The 13,185-nt window shown below is 37.4% G+C and overlaps 1 protein-coding gene across 1 annotated transcript in view; it reads right to left on the bottom strand.

Annotated features, from left to right (window-relative positions):
- LOC120624230 (probable chitinase 10) overlaps window positions 1-13,185 on the bottom strand; it is a 39,247-nt gene that overhangs the window by 6,358 nt on the left and 19,704 nt on the right. Inside the window, 28 exon segments of the mRNA XM_039890655.1 lie at window positions 475-712; window positions 1,138-1,320; window positions 1,477-1,749; window positions 2,083-2,294; window positions 2,393-2,526; window positions 2,927-3,060; window positions 3,474-3,623; window positions 3,781-3,875; window positions 4,025-4,316; window positions 4,654-4,839; window positions 5,300-5,442; window positions 5,745-5,880; window positions 5,982-6,193; window positions 6,277-6,410; window positions 6,494-6,844; window positions 6,926-7,125; window positions 7,239-7,436; window positions 7,619-7,897; window positions 7,985-8,196; window positions 8,274-8,450; window positions 8,939-9,116; window positions 9,237-9,352; window positions 9,725-9,944; window positions 10,066-10,202; window positions 10,930-11,118; window positions 11,669-11,770; window positions 12,286-12,462; window positions 12,852-13,025. Coding sequence (XP_039746589.1) covers window positions 475-712; window positions 1,138-1,320; window positions 1,477-1,749; window positions 2,083-2,294; window positions 2,393-2,526; window positions 2,927-3,060; window positions 3,474-3,623; window positions 3,781-3,875; window positions 4,025-4,316; window positions 4,654-4,839; window positions 5,300-5,442; window positions 5,745-5,880; window positions 5,982-6,193; window positions 6,277-6,410; window positions 6,494-6,844; window positions 6,926-7,125; window positions 7,239-7,436; window positions 7,619-7,897; window positions 7,985-8,196; window positions 8,274-8,450; window positions 8,939-9,116; window positions 9,237-9,352; window positions 9,725-9,944; window positions 10,066-10,202; window positions 10,930-11,118; window positions 11,669-11,770; window positions 12,286-12,462; window positions 12,852-13,025 — 5,232 coding nt within the window.

Genomic DNA, 13,185 nt, shown 5'->3' with positions numbered 1-13,185 from the left:
ATATCATTCATAAGCTTATCACACTGCTTTGTAATGTTTTTAGTTCTCCCTCTGGAAAGCAGATACCTACTATTAAACATCTCTATTGTACCTAGCTGTTCCTTTTTTTATTAACGATAGGACGCTTGACGACAATCATGCCCTTTAGAAAGCAATGATGAGGTCTAGGTTTGAGAACGCTTGCCTAGAAAAAGCCTATTCACTCTAGCCTTGAAGATACTCAAATATACGTGGCAGGAAACAAAATTGCCGAGAGGGCGTTCCACATCCAACTAAAGTCATCAAGCGTAGATGTATCTTATCTACTAGGTATAAATTACGATAGCGTTAAACAATAAATGATCAAAAAGACATTTGAAACTCGTGTGATTTTACGTTATCTTAAACGTAACATTGGAGAAAAGTACATCGATTAGATATGTACTTATATCGCGCAATCAAACGTTTCCGCAATTTGCAAATTTGGTTCGAAGAATCCTTTTCTGAGGGCATCTAGCATAGGCCACTGGCGGCAGGAGCATCTTCCTCGCCAGTCATCTAAGTCGAGGGCCCACAAGGCTGCTCCTCGCATACCTGAACGAGACATTACCGCTGAGATACTGTAGATGTCATAAGGTCGCAAATATGACACCCATTGAGATCCTTGTACTGCATAAGTACCCTCCTTATTTGACACCACTTTCCAGTCTTCCGATTTCGTTTCCTTGCAAATCTGTAGAAATTTTATGAAGTTTAGAACGGGAGTTATTTTTACTTTCAAATCAGCTACTTGTATAAATTCCACATTGCATGCAAAAGCACGCATCGATTTAAAGACCTGCTTTGGAAGTCCTAACCAATCAAAAATTACGGAAGTTTTCAAATTGATACGTTTTATAGCAAAAGGTAAAAAAAAAACTTTATTTTCGTACGACAAATTATACTTTTGTGTATTTTCAAGGAACTTCGCTCATCCGTAATGTATACACGTTCGCAAATTGTTTGAAGTAAAATCTTAAATTTAAAAATAATTTGAATTGGAAAATTCCAATTTTAAATGCCGATTCGATTCAAGATTTAAATCACTCGATTCATTCATTTAATATTTTTAAAATATTCTGAACAATTACCTATTATAATTAACTATTGTATAATTACCTCATAATAAGCCAAAAATCCGGGGATACGTGTAAATGAGCCTGGTTTGCCCGGGCCAGCTATAGATGCACCAATACCATTACTTAGCTCACTTCTGAGAGTGTAAGAACGACCGTATGCAGGCAGACCCATTACGAGTTGACTAACTGGCACTATGCTCGACCAAAAACCTATGATTGCGTGCTGCAAAAATTAAATTCATTGAAATACTTAAACTGAAAAAAATATATATTTCACTTTTTTAAATGGATGCAATAAGATAAAAAAATACATTTTAAGTAAGTATTGCATTACATTGATATTAAATTATACTTAATTATAAAGAATTTAAGAAGTTACCAAATTATCCATTTTATATGATTCATTGCTTGTCAACGGCAAAAGATAAGCAGTTCTTCTTGAATCAGACTCATAGTAGTCGTTTGCTGCAATGACCATCCAGTCGAGTGTTGCAGTCAGAATTGAAGGGTCATAAGCCAGTGCTGCAATTTCTGGATTTGGAGAGACCATAGCTGATAACTCGTAGTTATGACGACGCAATACTTTAGCTAATTCAGTTAACAATACGCTGAAATTATCTTTGTCGGATGAATCCTGTTCCGTGCAAGGTGCCTGTAAAAATTCGATATTATTTATTAGTTACATTCAGAAATATTAAGAAGAGTAGCAGAAGGGTTTTTTTGTGACAGAGACCATTCGGGGAATTACTATCGAGCGTATTTCTGCCGTCAAACAGAATTGTTGCAATGCTGTTTTCCGGACTGAACGGCTAGACACCTAAGCCTAAAATTGATGGACACAAGGCGGCATGTAGCAGGGCGTGCTCCTTGCATGCCCTGTGAATTGTTGCTCTGTTTATAGGCGATGATTTACCACCATCAGTTCAATTATTACGATAAAAATAATAATAATAAAATAGCTTCAATTAACAAATCTTATGCTCACCTCCTTGCATACAGGATATTGCCAAGCTATTTGAACTCCGTCGAATTTCCACTTTTGTAGGAATTTTATAACAGATTGTACAAATATTTTTCGTTTAACAGGATCAGCTGTAACTTGACTCCATTTATAATCTATTGAGTTTTCTATTCCACCGATACCTATAATTACTTTCAGACCTTTCAATTTGAAGTCTGTTATCTTTCCGTAGAAATCTATAAAAATAATAAATAATTAAAGCACCCAAGTATACATAGTTAAAAACCTTTTAATATATAAAAGAATGATGAACAGTTATGTTAAGAAACCTTACCATTGCTAATGTCCAATTCTGGATTACCAGGAACTATTGTATTACTAGCGCTATCGAGATGTGCCCAGGCGTAAATTATATGTGTGCAAAGAGAAGATTCTATTTGTTCTGGTCCAAAACTGCCATTGTCTTTCCTGATAACGTAAACATTTATAATAAATCAGTTTCGAGTCTTTGAGCTGGAGAAGGTATTGTCGGAACCGTAAAGAAAATAGTGTGTTTATTATTACGTCTTTACTCAACTATTTTCCTTGGCGATAGCAACCGCTTATCTCCTCCCATTTTCACAAAAGGTAATAAGTATGAGCAATCTTTTCAAGAAGCATTTTTTGACCATATAAAGTTTTATTGACGTTATTATATAATTTTTCAACATTCCATAACAACTTTTTGCAATTTATATTACTTTTTTCGTTTCAAAATATCATGAAACATCATTAAATTTATTGGGTCATTTGATTCCCTAAACATGACGTTCGCAAGAAAGAACCTAGCTTACAAATAAGAAAAATAGTGCAGAATGCAGAATCTCACCTATAATATGCCCAATTAGTAAAGTAACACGCAATTATGGGCTTGTGTTCAGATTCAATTTCATTGTTCCCGTCCGTGATTCTTAGACTTGTCTTGCCCTTGCATCTAGATTTTTGCGGGAAATCGCAGTGATTCTGCAAAAAAAATGTTGGCATGTGAAATATTATGTAAGAATTTTGATTTATCACTGTTGCGGTAGATTGTGCAATTACTATCACCTTTAAACAAGCAATTCTTGTAAATATGAATAATTTGTGATCTGAATCTCGGAAACGGCTCCAACGATGTTCGGTTTCCGGGGCGAAATACTGCTACAATATCATTAGATTACGAAGGTAAGATTCGGAAGATAAGTACAAGATTATAATATCTTCGGTTGGAAATCGGGCGGTCCTGAACAAGAATACTCCGGTTCCAGTCACGCATGATTATTTTTTACCTTATTAATTATAAGATACTCCGAGAATTTTTTTGTAGTCTCCTAAATTCTTACTCGCATCTAATTATAAGTATAAAAATAAAATTAAAACACTGGTATAAAAATTACCTGACTCCAAACAAGCGGGGACGGACATATTAGTTGAATGTACTCTCCATTAAGACACAAATAATATTTAGAACAATCCAATTCATCCTCCTTGAAAGTAATCCCAGAGCAAGATTTACCTTCTAATGAAGATCCATCAAGCGGAGAATCCTAAAATGATATATTTTCAAAGTTTTTTTATTTTGGTACTCTTAGATAGGTGGATAGAGTTTTATTGCAAAAGAGTATACAACAAGTACAAAAGTAACAAGAAAACAGTAATAAACTGTTTTATAATCTCTTCCGTCTAATTTATAAAGGTACTTACATCATTATTACTTTCGGTGTCAGATAAAGGTGGTAGTTGCTCTTGCTCACCAGGCTCAATAGTTGTTGTCGCAACTGCGTTTGGCGGGGTTTGTACTGAGGAGATTTAAATTCCGTTAATAGCGTAGTCTACGCTATTTTGAGATAGCTTCAGTATTATGATGTCAGCCCTCAATAGGAAGTTGCTGCCAAAATATCATTTATTTGCTCTTATGATAATTACCACACATGCTATTAATACTTACTTTCTTCCAAAGAACATGACGGAGGTTGCTCTTTCTCTCGTAACACATGGTTTATTGTGGCTAGTAACGGATATTTTCCACAGCCACAGTTTCGGCCATTGAAATCATCCAGGTCCAGCGTCCACGCCATGGCACCACCAAGTTCCATTGCCCGAACGTATTCAGCCTTATGGCGTACCATGAAGTCGTCGTCAAATGACACCCACTGATCGTTTAAGGTTGCATATGGTCCCATTCGGCCGCCTGGATCACGAACTACCCGCCACCCTTGAACTTTTATACGATCGCATATCTGAAATGAGAAATCATGTAAATCTCTGTGTAAGCATCGTCAGTCATCAATATCAACCCATTGTCTGCCAACTAGAGGGCACGGGTCTCTCGCACACAAAGCTGGTCAATTGCGTATTGTAGACTTAACACGGCTTTGAGAACATTGTGGCGAACTTTTAGGTACGCAGCATCACGATGTTTTCCTTTACCATTAAAGCTAGTTTCTCTCTCTCTCTCTCTCGCTCATAAAAGTTCCAGGAGGCCTACTTCCTAACGACTTAGCTATAATCGCTTCTTAATACTAACTTTCTTCTTACTATCTTAGTAAAAATTAAAAAAAAAATAGAATTCCATACCTCATAGAATGACAAGAAACCACGAGCTCTCGTCTCATCTCCAGCTTCTCCGCCGGCGTAACTTGGCGCTCCCAAGTTGTTACCGGAATTCTCCATCAGAGAGAACGACTGTCCATAGAATGGCACACCCAGTATTAATTTATGACGTGGGGTGCCTTTACTTAACCAGTAATTAACGGTGAAGTTCTGAAATATTTTTTTTTTTCTAGAATTAAATATCTATAATTTTGAAGCAAATTAACGTTCCAATATTAATTGTTAAATAGACAAGAAAAATAAATCCAGAATCCTACCGCGTGAAAATCGTTCTATCGTCTTCTGCGCTAGAATATTGTTTTTGTTTATAAAATAACTTATTTAATGGTAAAACGTTTCACCATATTTTTAAGTGATGAATAACGACGTTACGACACCGATTCGTGTGATTATTGCTTAGGGTACTCGTAAAATGACACTTGTATAAGTGAAGCAATATAACGTTGACGGGGATGTGAATTGTGATGCGATATTGTGGGTTGGAAGTTTGTATGGCGAAAATTTACTTATCTAGCGTAATAGTTGTACGCGGATAAGGCCGGGAACAGCAATCAGGGAACCGCTAGTGTTCGAAAAAATTGAATAAACAGTTTTAGAGATAAGTATTTACCGCGTTTAGTGTGTTGTCGTCATCTGAATTATAGGAATACATGGGTGCTAAGTGGCCAGTCTTCTTTTCCCACTGTCCATGGTAATCATAGGTCATTAAAGATATCCAATCCAAATTCCTTGAGAGGACAGGGATATCATATGCTGTAATTAAAAAAATAATAATAATTAGAACTTATTCACTTAAATCAGAGCTATGAAATTTATATTGTTGTTATTATCATCATTAGCCTAAAACAGTCCTAAAGGCCTCTCACAACGGGTCTACCAAAATACACCATCTGGCCAGACGAAATAGCAGTAGACGGTAGTAGTAGCACAGAGGACTCTACTGTCCGTTTTCCGTGAAATCCCGTCCGTCATTTTGTACTACACCCACGGAAGGAAAGGGCTGGCGACGGCCATATCTTACACAACACGGCATGAAGTAAAAAATATGGAAGTACCTAATTCTATCACGCGTTTGCTTGCCGACACTGCAGCAGAGAGTAGAAGGCCGCGAGGAACAAAGGCACTGCGCAATTCTTTGACCAGTGCAGCAAAACCTTGCTTGTCCGAATTTGGTCCCTTTTCACATTCAACCTAAAACATTTTAATGGTTGAAATTAATTTCAATGACGATTTCATTTAATTTTATTAAATTGTTATGCATTAATATTGCGACTTTAATTTTTTCTACTCACTTGCCAGCATTTCGGATATTCCCAGTCGAGGTCCAATCCATCGAATTCATATTGCTGTAAGAAGTCGACTACATGCACAATGAACTTCCTCCTCGCAGAGGGGTTGTTGACGAGTCGGGAATATTTGTCGCCTGCGGAATCGTTCCAACCTCCCAAGCCAAGGACTACTTTTACCCCACGGCTTTTAAGAGCTACTACTTTTTCATAAAATTCTAGAAAAAAAAATTATTTTTTACAAAATATATTCGAAACTAAAATGTAAACTAAATACACGAAAGCTAAAAAGTAAACGTACTGTTTTCAACATCCAGCCAGTTATCATGTGGTTTGATAACCAACTTAGCGCTATCCAATACTGCAAATGCGTATACAATATGGGTACAAAGGGAGGGATCAATGTCACTCGGCGTGTATTTTCCAGCGCTTGGTCTGAAAAAAGAAAAAATAAATGTTTAAATTGTCTAATGTTCAGAAATAATAACAACCATACGCGAGATATTATTTGTAAATACCTGTACCAGGCCCAGTTCGTATAGTAACAGACCACTTTATATTTTTCTTCTTCCTTCTCATCATTAACGATAGCAGTTGTTGTTGGTTTCTTAGTTGTAGTGGGACGTGCAGTTAAAACAGGACGCGTAGTTACCGTGGGACGTGCAGTTATAACAGGACGCGTAGTTACCGTGGGACGTGCAGTTGTACTGGGTTTGTTATATGCAGGCTTCACTTCAATGTCTTCATAATCATCTATTGCGTTTTGTGGTTCAGGCAAAGGTTCAGAAGATTCCAGTTCTAAATCTACTTTTGTGTCTAATAGGGAGTTTTTAATAGTGTTTAGGAGCGGATATTTTCCTTGATTACACCTGAAATGTTTAAAATTTTATTTTTTTTACCAACACAAATTGATAAAAAAGTTACAAGTTTTAATCGAAGAATCAAATTACCTGTTCTTAAAATCATCTAGATCTATAGCCCAAACCATTCCCCCAGCAAGACCTAAGGATTTAATGAAGTTGGCTTTCTTTTTAATTATATCAATGTCATCAAATGAGACCCATTGATTGCCTTTGTGAGCAAAAGGACCCATACGTTGATTAGGGTCTTTAATTACTGTCCATCTGCGATCTTTAATGCGTTCACAAATCTAAAAAAAAATGTTTACGTTACGTCTAAACAAACTATGATATTTATTTATACAGTTTTATCAGCAGTTTGGTATGATTTTAAACATATCAATTCGTAAACTAAATTTTATACCTCGTAATAGGCTAAGAAGCCATTAGCCCGCGTGTATTCACCAGCATCTCCTCCTGCTATAGCAGGCACGTTCAGGCCATTCGAAATGCGATTATCCGATTGAGAGCGAGTAGTGAAAGATTGCCCATAAAGTGGTATGCCCATAACCAATTTCGAAGCAGGGGCACCCTTCTCCATCCAGTAGTGTATAGTATAATTCTGAAAGAAAATGTTTATATCTAGCATGAGATTGACTATACGTTTGAATTTTTTTTTCTATCACAGGTTATATCTATTTCCATCAAATCCCAATAGTTATCTATTCCAAAATCTATTTACTTTCTTTAAGTAGTGTGAGGTCTAATTACAAAATTTTGTAAATATTTTATTAACACACTTACAGCATTAAAGTAGGTATAATCATCGTCAGGGTGATAGTAAAGTGGAGCAACGTGTCCAGTCTTCATATCCCATTGGCCATGATAATCATATGTCATGACAGCGATCCAGTCCAAATATTTCGCTAACACTGGTACATCATATCCAGCATCTATGACCATTTTACTCGGAGACACAGCAGAAGACAACAATAACCCTTTAGGTTTGAATACAGCTGAAAGCTCTCTAACTAAGTTTGCGAAGCCTTCTTTGTCTGAGTCGGGACCCTTCGAGCAATCCACCTGCAATTGTAGTCACATGTTATTAATTCCATGATATTGTGATCATGGAAAATTATTTTAAAAAAATTATATGGCGTCATAGTTTACCTGCCAACATTTAGGATATTCCCAATCCAAATCAAGTCCATCGAAATTATAATTCTCTATGAACTGAAGAGTATGCGTGATAAATTTGGCACGAGCTTGTGGATTATTCACTAATTTAGAATATTTGTCTCCAACTGAGTCTTTCCATCCACCTATTGCAAGAGTAACTTTGGCACCGTATTTTTTAAATTCTACAACCCTCTCGTAGAAACCTGTATAAAATATTTAAAAAATACATTAAAATGTACATTTCCTTTTTGATCACGAAAGAGATAAAAAGTTTACTTACGGTTTTCAGTATCTGCCCAGGGATCGTGTGCCTTGATAAGGCCATCATCACCTAAGACAGCAAATCCATAAACAATGTGCGTACAGATTGAGGGGTCCATATCTTCTGGTGTGAATTTACCTAGACCAGGTCGGTACCAGGACCAATTAGTGTAGTAACACACAAGCTTGTATCGTGCTAAAAAGGAAGAAATATAATAAGTTAGTTGCATTTTACCAATTTATCAGTGTATACAAACGATGGTTGTATAGACAAACGCAATCCACGCTCATAGAGACACATGAGACATGCCGGCGAGAAACACACAAAGGATGTCATACCAAATCTCAACTCACTTACAACTCAACTACTCAACTAAACCGGGTCAAACTAAGGATAGTAGTAGGCTTGATAACAAGGCAATGCCCACTAAACAAACATCTTTTCATTCTAGGTATAACCGACAGTCTGCAGAGCATGCATGTAGGCAGATGAACCACGGATACACGTAATCCTCCGTTGCAACGGGGTATCAGAACAGTGTGCAGCATACCTTGGCTCCTCAGCATCACTACCTGAAGCACTTGGCAACCTGGACGGCCTACTAAGCTTCTGGAGTGAGCTTGGCTGGGTGGAGAGTAAAATAATAAAATAAGAGTAAGAGTAAGAGTTTCCAAAAATCTTACTGTTCAGAAGTTCTGGTTTAGTACTCGCGTCCACTAAATCTACGATTGGCTTAGATGGCGCGGGAAGACTTTCAGTGTCTTCGGGATCCATTTGTATTGGTTGAATGGTGGTAGTAGTTGTTGTAACTTTTTGGACCTTGCATTCAGCGCTGCTGGGCCAGTCGCAAATTTGTTTTTCCTGTGACAATTAAAATAATAGATCATTACAGGAACATTAAAATCATTCAAAATACAAGCATTTTCTTCCTATAACCATTATTTCATGTCATTAGTAACTTAAATATTTTTTAATTATTACCTGGTTCCAATGTAAGCCAGCGCTGCATGCAAACTCTTCAAATTTGCCGAATAGACAATGCAAATATCGGGTACAATCATTTGGATCATTGGCATACTGTCCGCTCTCACAGAACACTGAAAGTGATAAAACAATGTAAAATTATTACTTCTTACGATTGTTAGGATTATAGATTTATAGCATCGGCTTATTAGGAAATATTATAATAAATGTTAATTAGGAAATTTAGAATGTAGATAATGAAGATACGCTCACGAGTTCAGTAGACGCTTTTAAATAAATAGCAATTGATTAGTTTGTTATTATAATCTAGGTACAAGGTTATAGGTATTCAATGGCCACATTATAGGTTAGGACTTGGAATTTCATCATTACAATTGGTATTACAATTAAATTTTGTTTTACATCCCATTTTATTCTGTCGAGTATATAGTTGTTTGTTCCAACGCATATTTGTCATTTATAGAATCTATGATATAAAAACTTACTTGGTTTCTCATCGATCAACTGGCTTGGTTTTAATTCTGAAGTTGTAGAAGTGACTTGTCTCCTATCGGTACAAGAATTGGCCCTTGGGAAGTCACACTGAGAATGCTGTTGGTTCCACACGAGACCTGGTGCACAGCTTTGAGCGATGAGCGCGCCGTTCACGCAAACGTAGAATTTTTCACAGCGCGGATGTCCATGGTACGTGCCGGTAGCACAGCGCTGGTTGAAAGAAAAGATATCTGTTAACTAAGTATAGCGATTAGTCTTAAGAGAATGGGTCACTCAGGAATATATAACTCAGATTTTTACTTAAACAACGCACAAAATGATTTAGACTTACCGTTGGAACTTGATATTGCCCAGATTGTGTGGTGGGTCTTCTTGTTGTCGTCCGAGCTGTTGTGGGCCTCTTCGTTGTTTTACTTGTCGTAAACGGATTTTGCAATGGTCTCTTCGTAGTTTTTTCTGGAAGTCTCACTGAAAGATAAAAATTTTAATTTGCATCTTCATTACTGATTTCATTTCCGTGAAGTTATTAAAGCTCGATTTATTTACTTATAATATAGCAGCAGAAACCTAAAGGAGGGCTTTGGTTTTAAGCTTTAGTTTTAAGTTAATGGTTATCGCCATCATCATAATGAATGAATACACTTTTATTGTACACCACATAAACATATAGTAAAATTATAAATAAAAATTTAACAAAAAGTATACAATTTGACGGTACTAAGTATAAAATCATACTACCCTGTACACATTTTTCATGTTATGTAAGTACGCATCATAAGTGCCATCTATGGGACTACTTAAATAAAAACGGGCTTTTTTTATACTAATAATTGACGGATCAAGTAGATAGCCCACCTGAAAACCATTGCCAACAAAGCAACACTTAGCAGGGCATGCAAGGAACACGTAATACAATCTGCCGCCCTGTGTCCATTAGCCTGGGCGTAGTTGTTAAACCTTTAATAACACCGGCACCCAGGCCCTTAATACTGTAAAACAGCATTGCAACAATTCTAGCAGAAATAAGCATGGTGTTAGTACTTTCCCGGGCGAGCTCTGACACAAAAAGCTCTAATTCTGCAGAAGTCTACCTTTTTTGAAGCCTGCAGATGTTTAATTGAATTAGGATCGCAAAGATCAGGCTGTTAAAACTGACAATATAAAATACAAATATAATGTACTGTAAAGCATTTACCTTCACACTTTGCGAATTCGACCCAGTCACAGCGATCGGTACGTTTGTCCCAGTGTAGTCCAGGTGGGCACAACTGCTTGCTCCAATGTCCACTGACGCAAAGCAAGTACGAGTCGCAAGAGGACGCCGGGGCATGAACGTCGCTACCTCCGCAAACGCCACCTTCCATTGGCCGATTGCTTGGCACTGCTGCAAATTCATCAAGAAAATGATTAGCTGCTTACATATTGCGATGATCAATTTTTATCATTAGTGTTAATCATTGTCATCACGCCCACGCCATGGCACGGGTCTCCGGCCTGCAATGGGAAGAGATTAGGCCGTAGCCCACTACGCTGGTCTAGTCCGGATTAGTGGACCTCACTCGCCTTTGAGAACATTATGGAGAACTCTCAGGCAAGCATGTTTCCCTTCACCGTTGAAGCAAGTTATATTTAGTAACGCACATAACTTGGAAAAGTCACAGGTGCGTGCTGCGATTCGAACAGATTTCGGCGTAATGTGCGTTTCGAATTTAAGCTTATAAGAATATCACTTACTTACCGGTGAAGGAAAACATCTTGATGAAACCTGCATGCCCGAGGTTCCCAGAACGTTCTCGAAAAGTGAGGGAAGTTAACCAATCTGCACTTGGCCAGCGTGGTGGACTACGGCCTAAAAGCTTTTCATTTTGAAAGAAGACCCGTGCTCTATAGTGAGCCGGTAATGGGTTGATGATACTGATAGATTTAAAACATACTTGTTGTTGTTGTTGTTGTTGTTGTTGTTGTTGGTGGTTTCGTAGGTCTTGGTGGTGGTCGAGATGGCTTGGTAGCAGCAGTAGTAGGCTTAGCCGTTGTACCTAAAATAGGACAATAAAAGTTTATATATGTATACTAGCCTAGAATAGTAGGCTAGCAGCGGATGGAAAAAACATACGATTCGTCCTTTCTAACAAAGTGTCATTCGAAATGGGTACCAATGCGCACGCACAATGAATTTAATCGCAAAATCCATGATTGGTTCTACTGTATGTTATGCAGCACCGGACCAGCCGTTATTGGCCGTCAGTTCAGGTAGCATTGTGACTAACTTATGCCGGGTACACTTCATAAGCCAGTAGTAATACTTATATAGTGCTATGCTTGTCTAGAAAATGCCTATTCACTCTTTCCTTGGAGGCAGGTTGTCTGTGGTAGGAAACACCGATGCCGGAAGAGCGTTCAAAACCTTAGGGGTACGTGTCAGATACGTGGACAAAAGGCGCGGCGTCTTGCTGTTATGTGGTAGAATAGTGAAGGAAGAAGAGTATGAAGTATATTCTGTAAAAAAAATCTGATAAATAGCCAAAATTACATCGGTGTAACTTACTCGTACTTCCACATTTCGCATATCGTGGCCAATCGCAATGCTTCTGCGCAGTACTCCAGTGTAAACCAGGAGCGCAACGTTGTAGACGCCATACAGATCCGTCACAGTGAAGATATGAGTTGCAATCGCCCGGCACTTCGCGATAATCTTGGCCATTGCAAGATATACCCTCAGAAATTTCATCTGTAAATTTTCAACTAAATTTTAAATTGTGCACGCCTCATAAGCATAGCGTTGAGGTGGGTATTACTGTCAGTTTACGCACACCGAGTGATTCTTAAACTTAAAATGTCACTTTTTTATTCTTTATTGCTTTTCTAAGTGAATATAAATAGACAAATGTTGAGAAAAACACAATTTTTAACACTCATGATATTTTTAAATCTTCAGCAAGAAAATAAGAACAGACTTTTAAGGATCTACTAAATGTTTCCGAATTATCTAGATTACACTGGAATCAAATCTAGGTCTATCTACATGCTTACCTACACTTCATGATACGAAATACCTAAATGCAAAACTTCTTAAAGAATTATATTTAAAGTTGGAACTGTTTTAAACTGTAAAAATACCTTGAATAGGAGCCGCGGTAGTGGGTCTGGCTGTTGTGGAAGTAGTAGTACTAGTTGTAGTAGTAGTTCTAGATGTAGTCGTAGTTCTTTTAGTCGTAGTGGGTCTAGGAGGTGGCCGTGATGTCATAGGTGCCAGAGTAGTGGTCGTTGTACTTGAACCACTAGTCGAGGATACTAGAACAATAAAATTAATATGCATACAATTCAAAACCTGTCAAATATTAATGCAAAATTATATCAAGATCGGTTAGCTGTTGCCTCGCTTAGGTCACAAAGGGTATTATTTTCAACTGATAAAGGATTTTCTTTCGTCATAACTCAAAATAAATATTTT

The sequence above is a fragment of the Pararge aegeria genome, chromosome 6 (assembly GCF_905163445.1).
Source record: "Pararge aegeria chromosome 6, ilParAegt1.1, whole genome shotgun sequence".
Lineage (NCBI taxonomy): Eukaryota > Metazoa > Arthropoda > Insecta > Lepidoptera > Nymphalidae > Pararge > Pararge aegeria.
The sequence above is the reverse complement of the archived record's forward strand: the minus strand, read 5'-3'. Positions and strand labels throughout refer to the sequence as shown.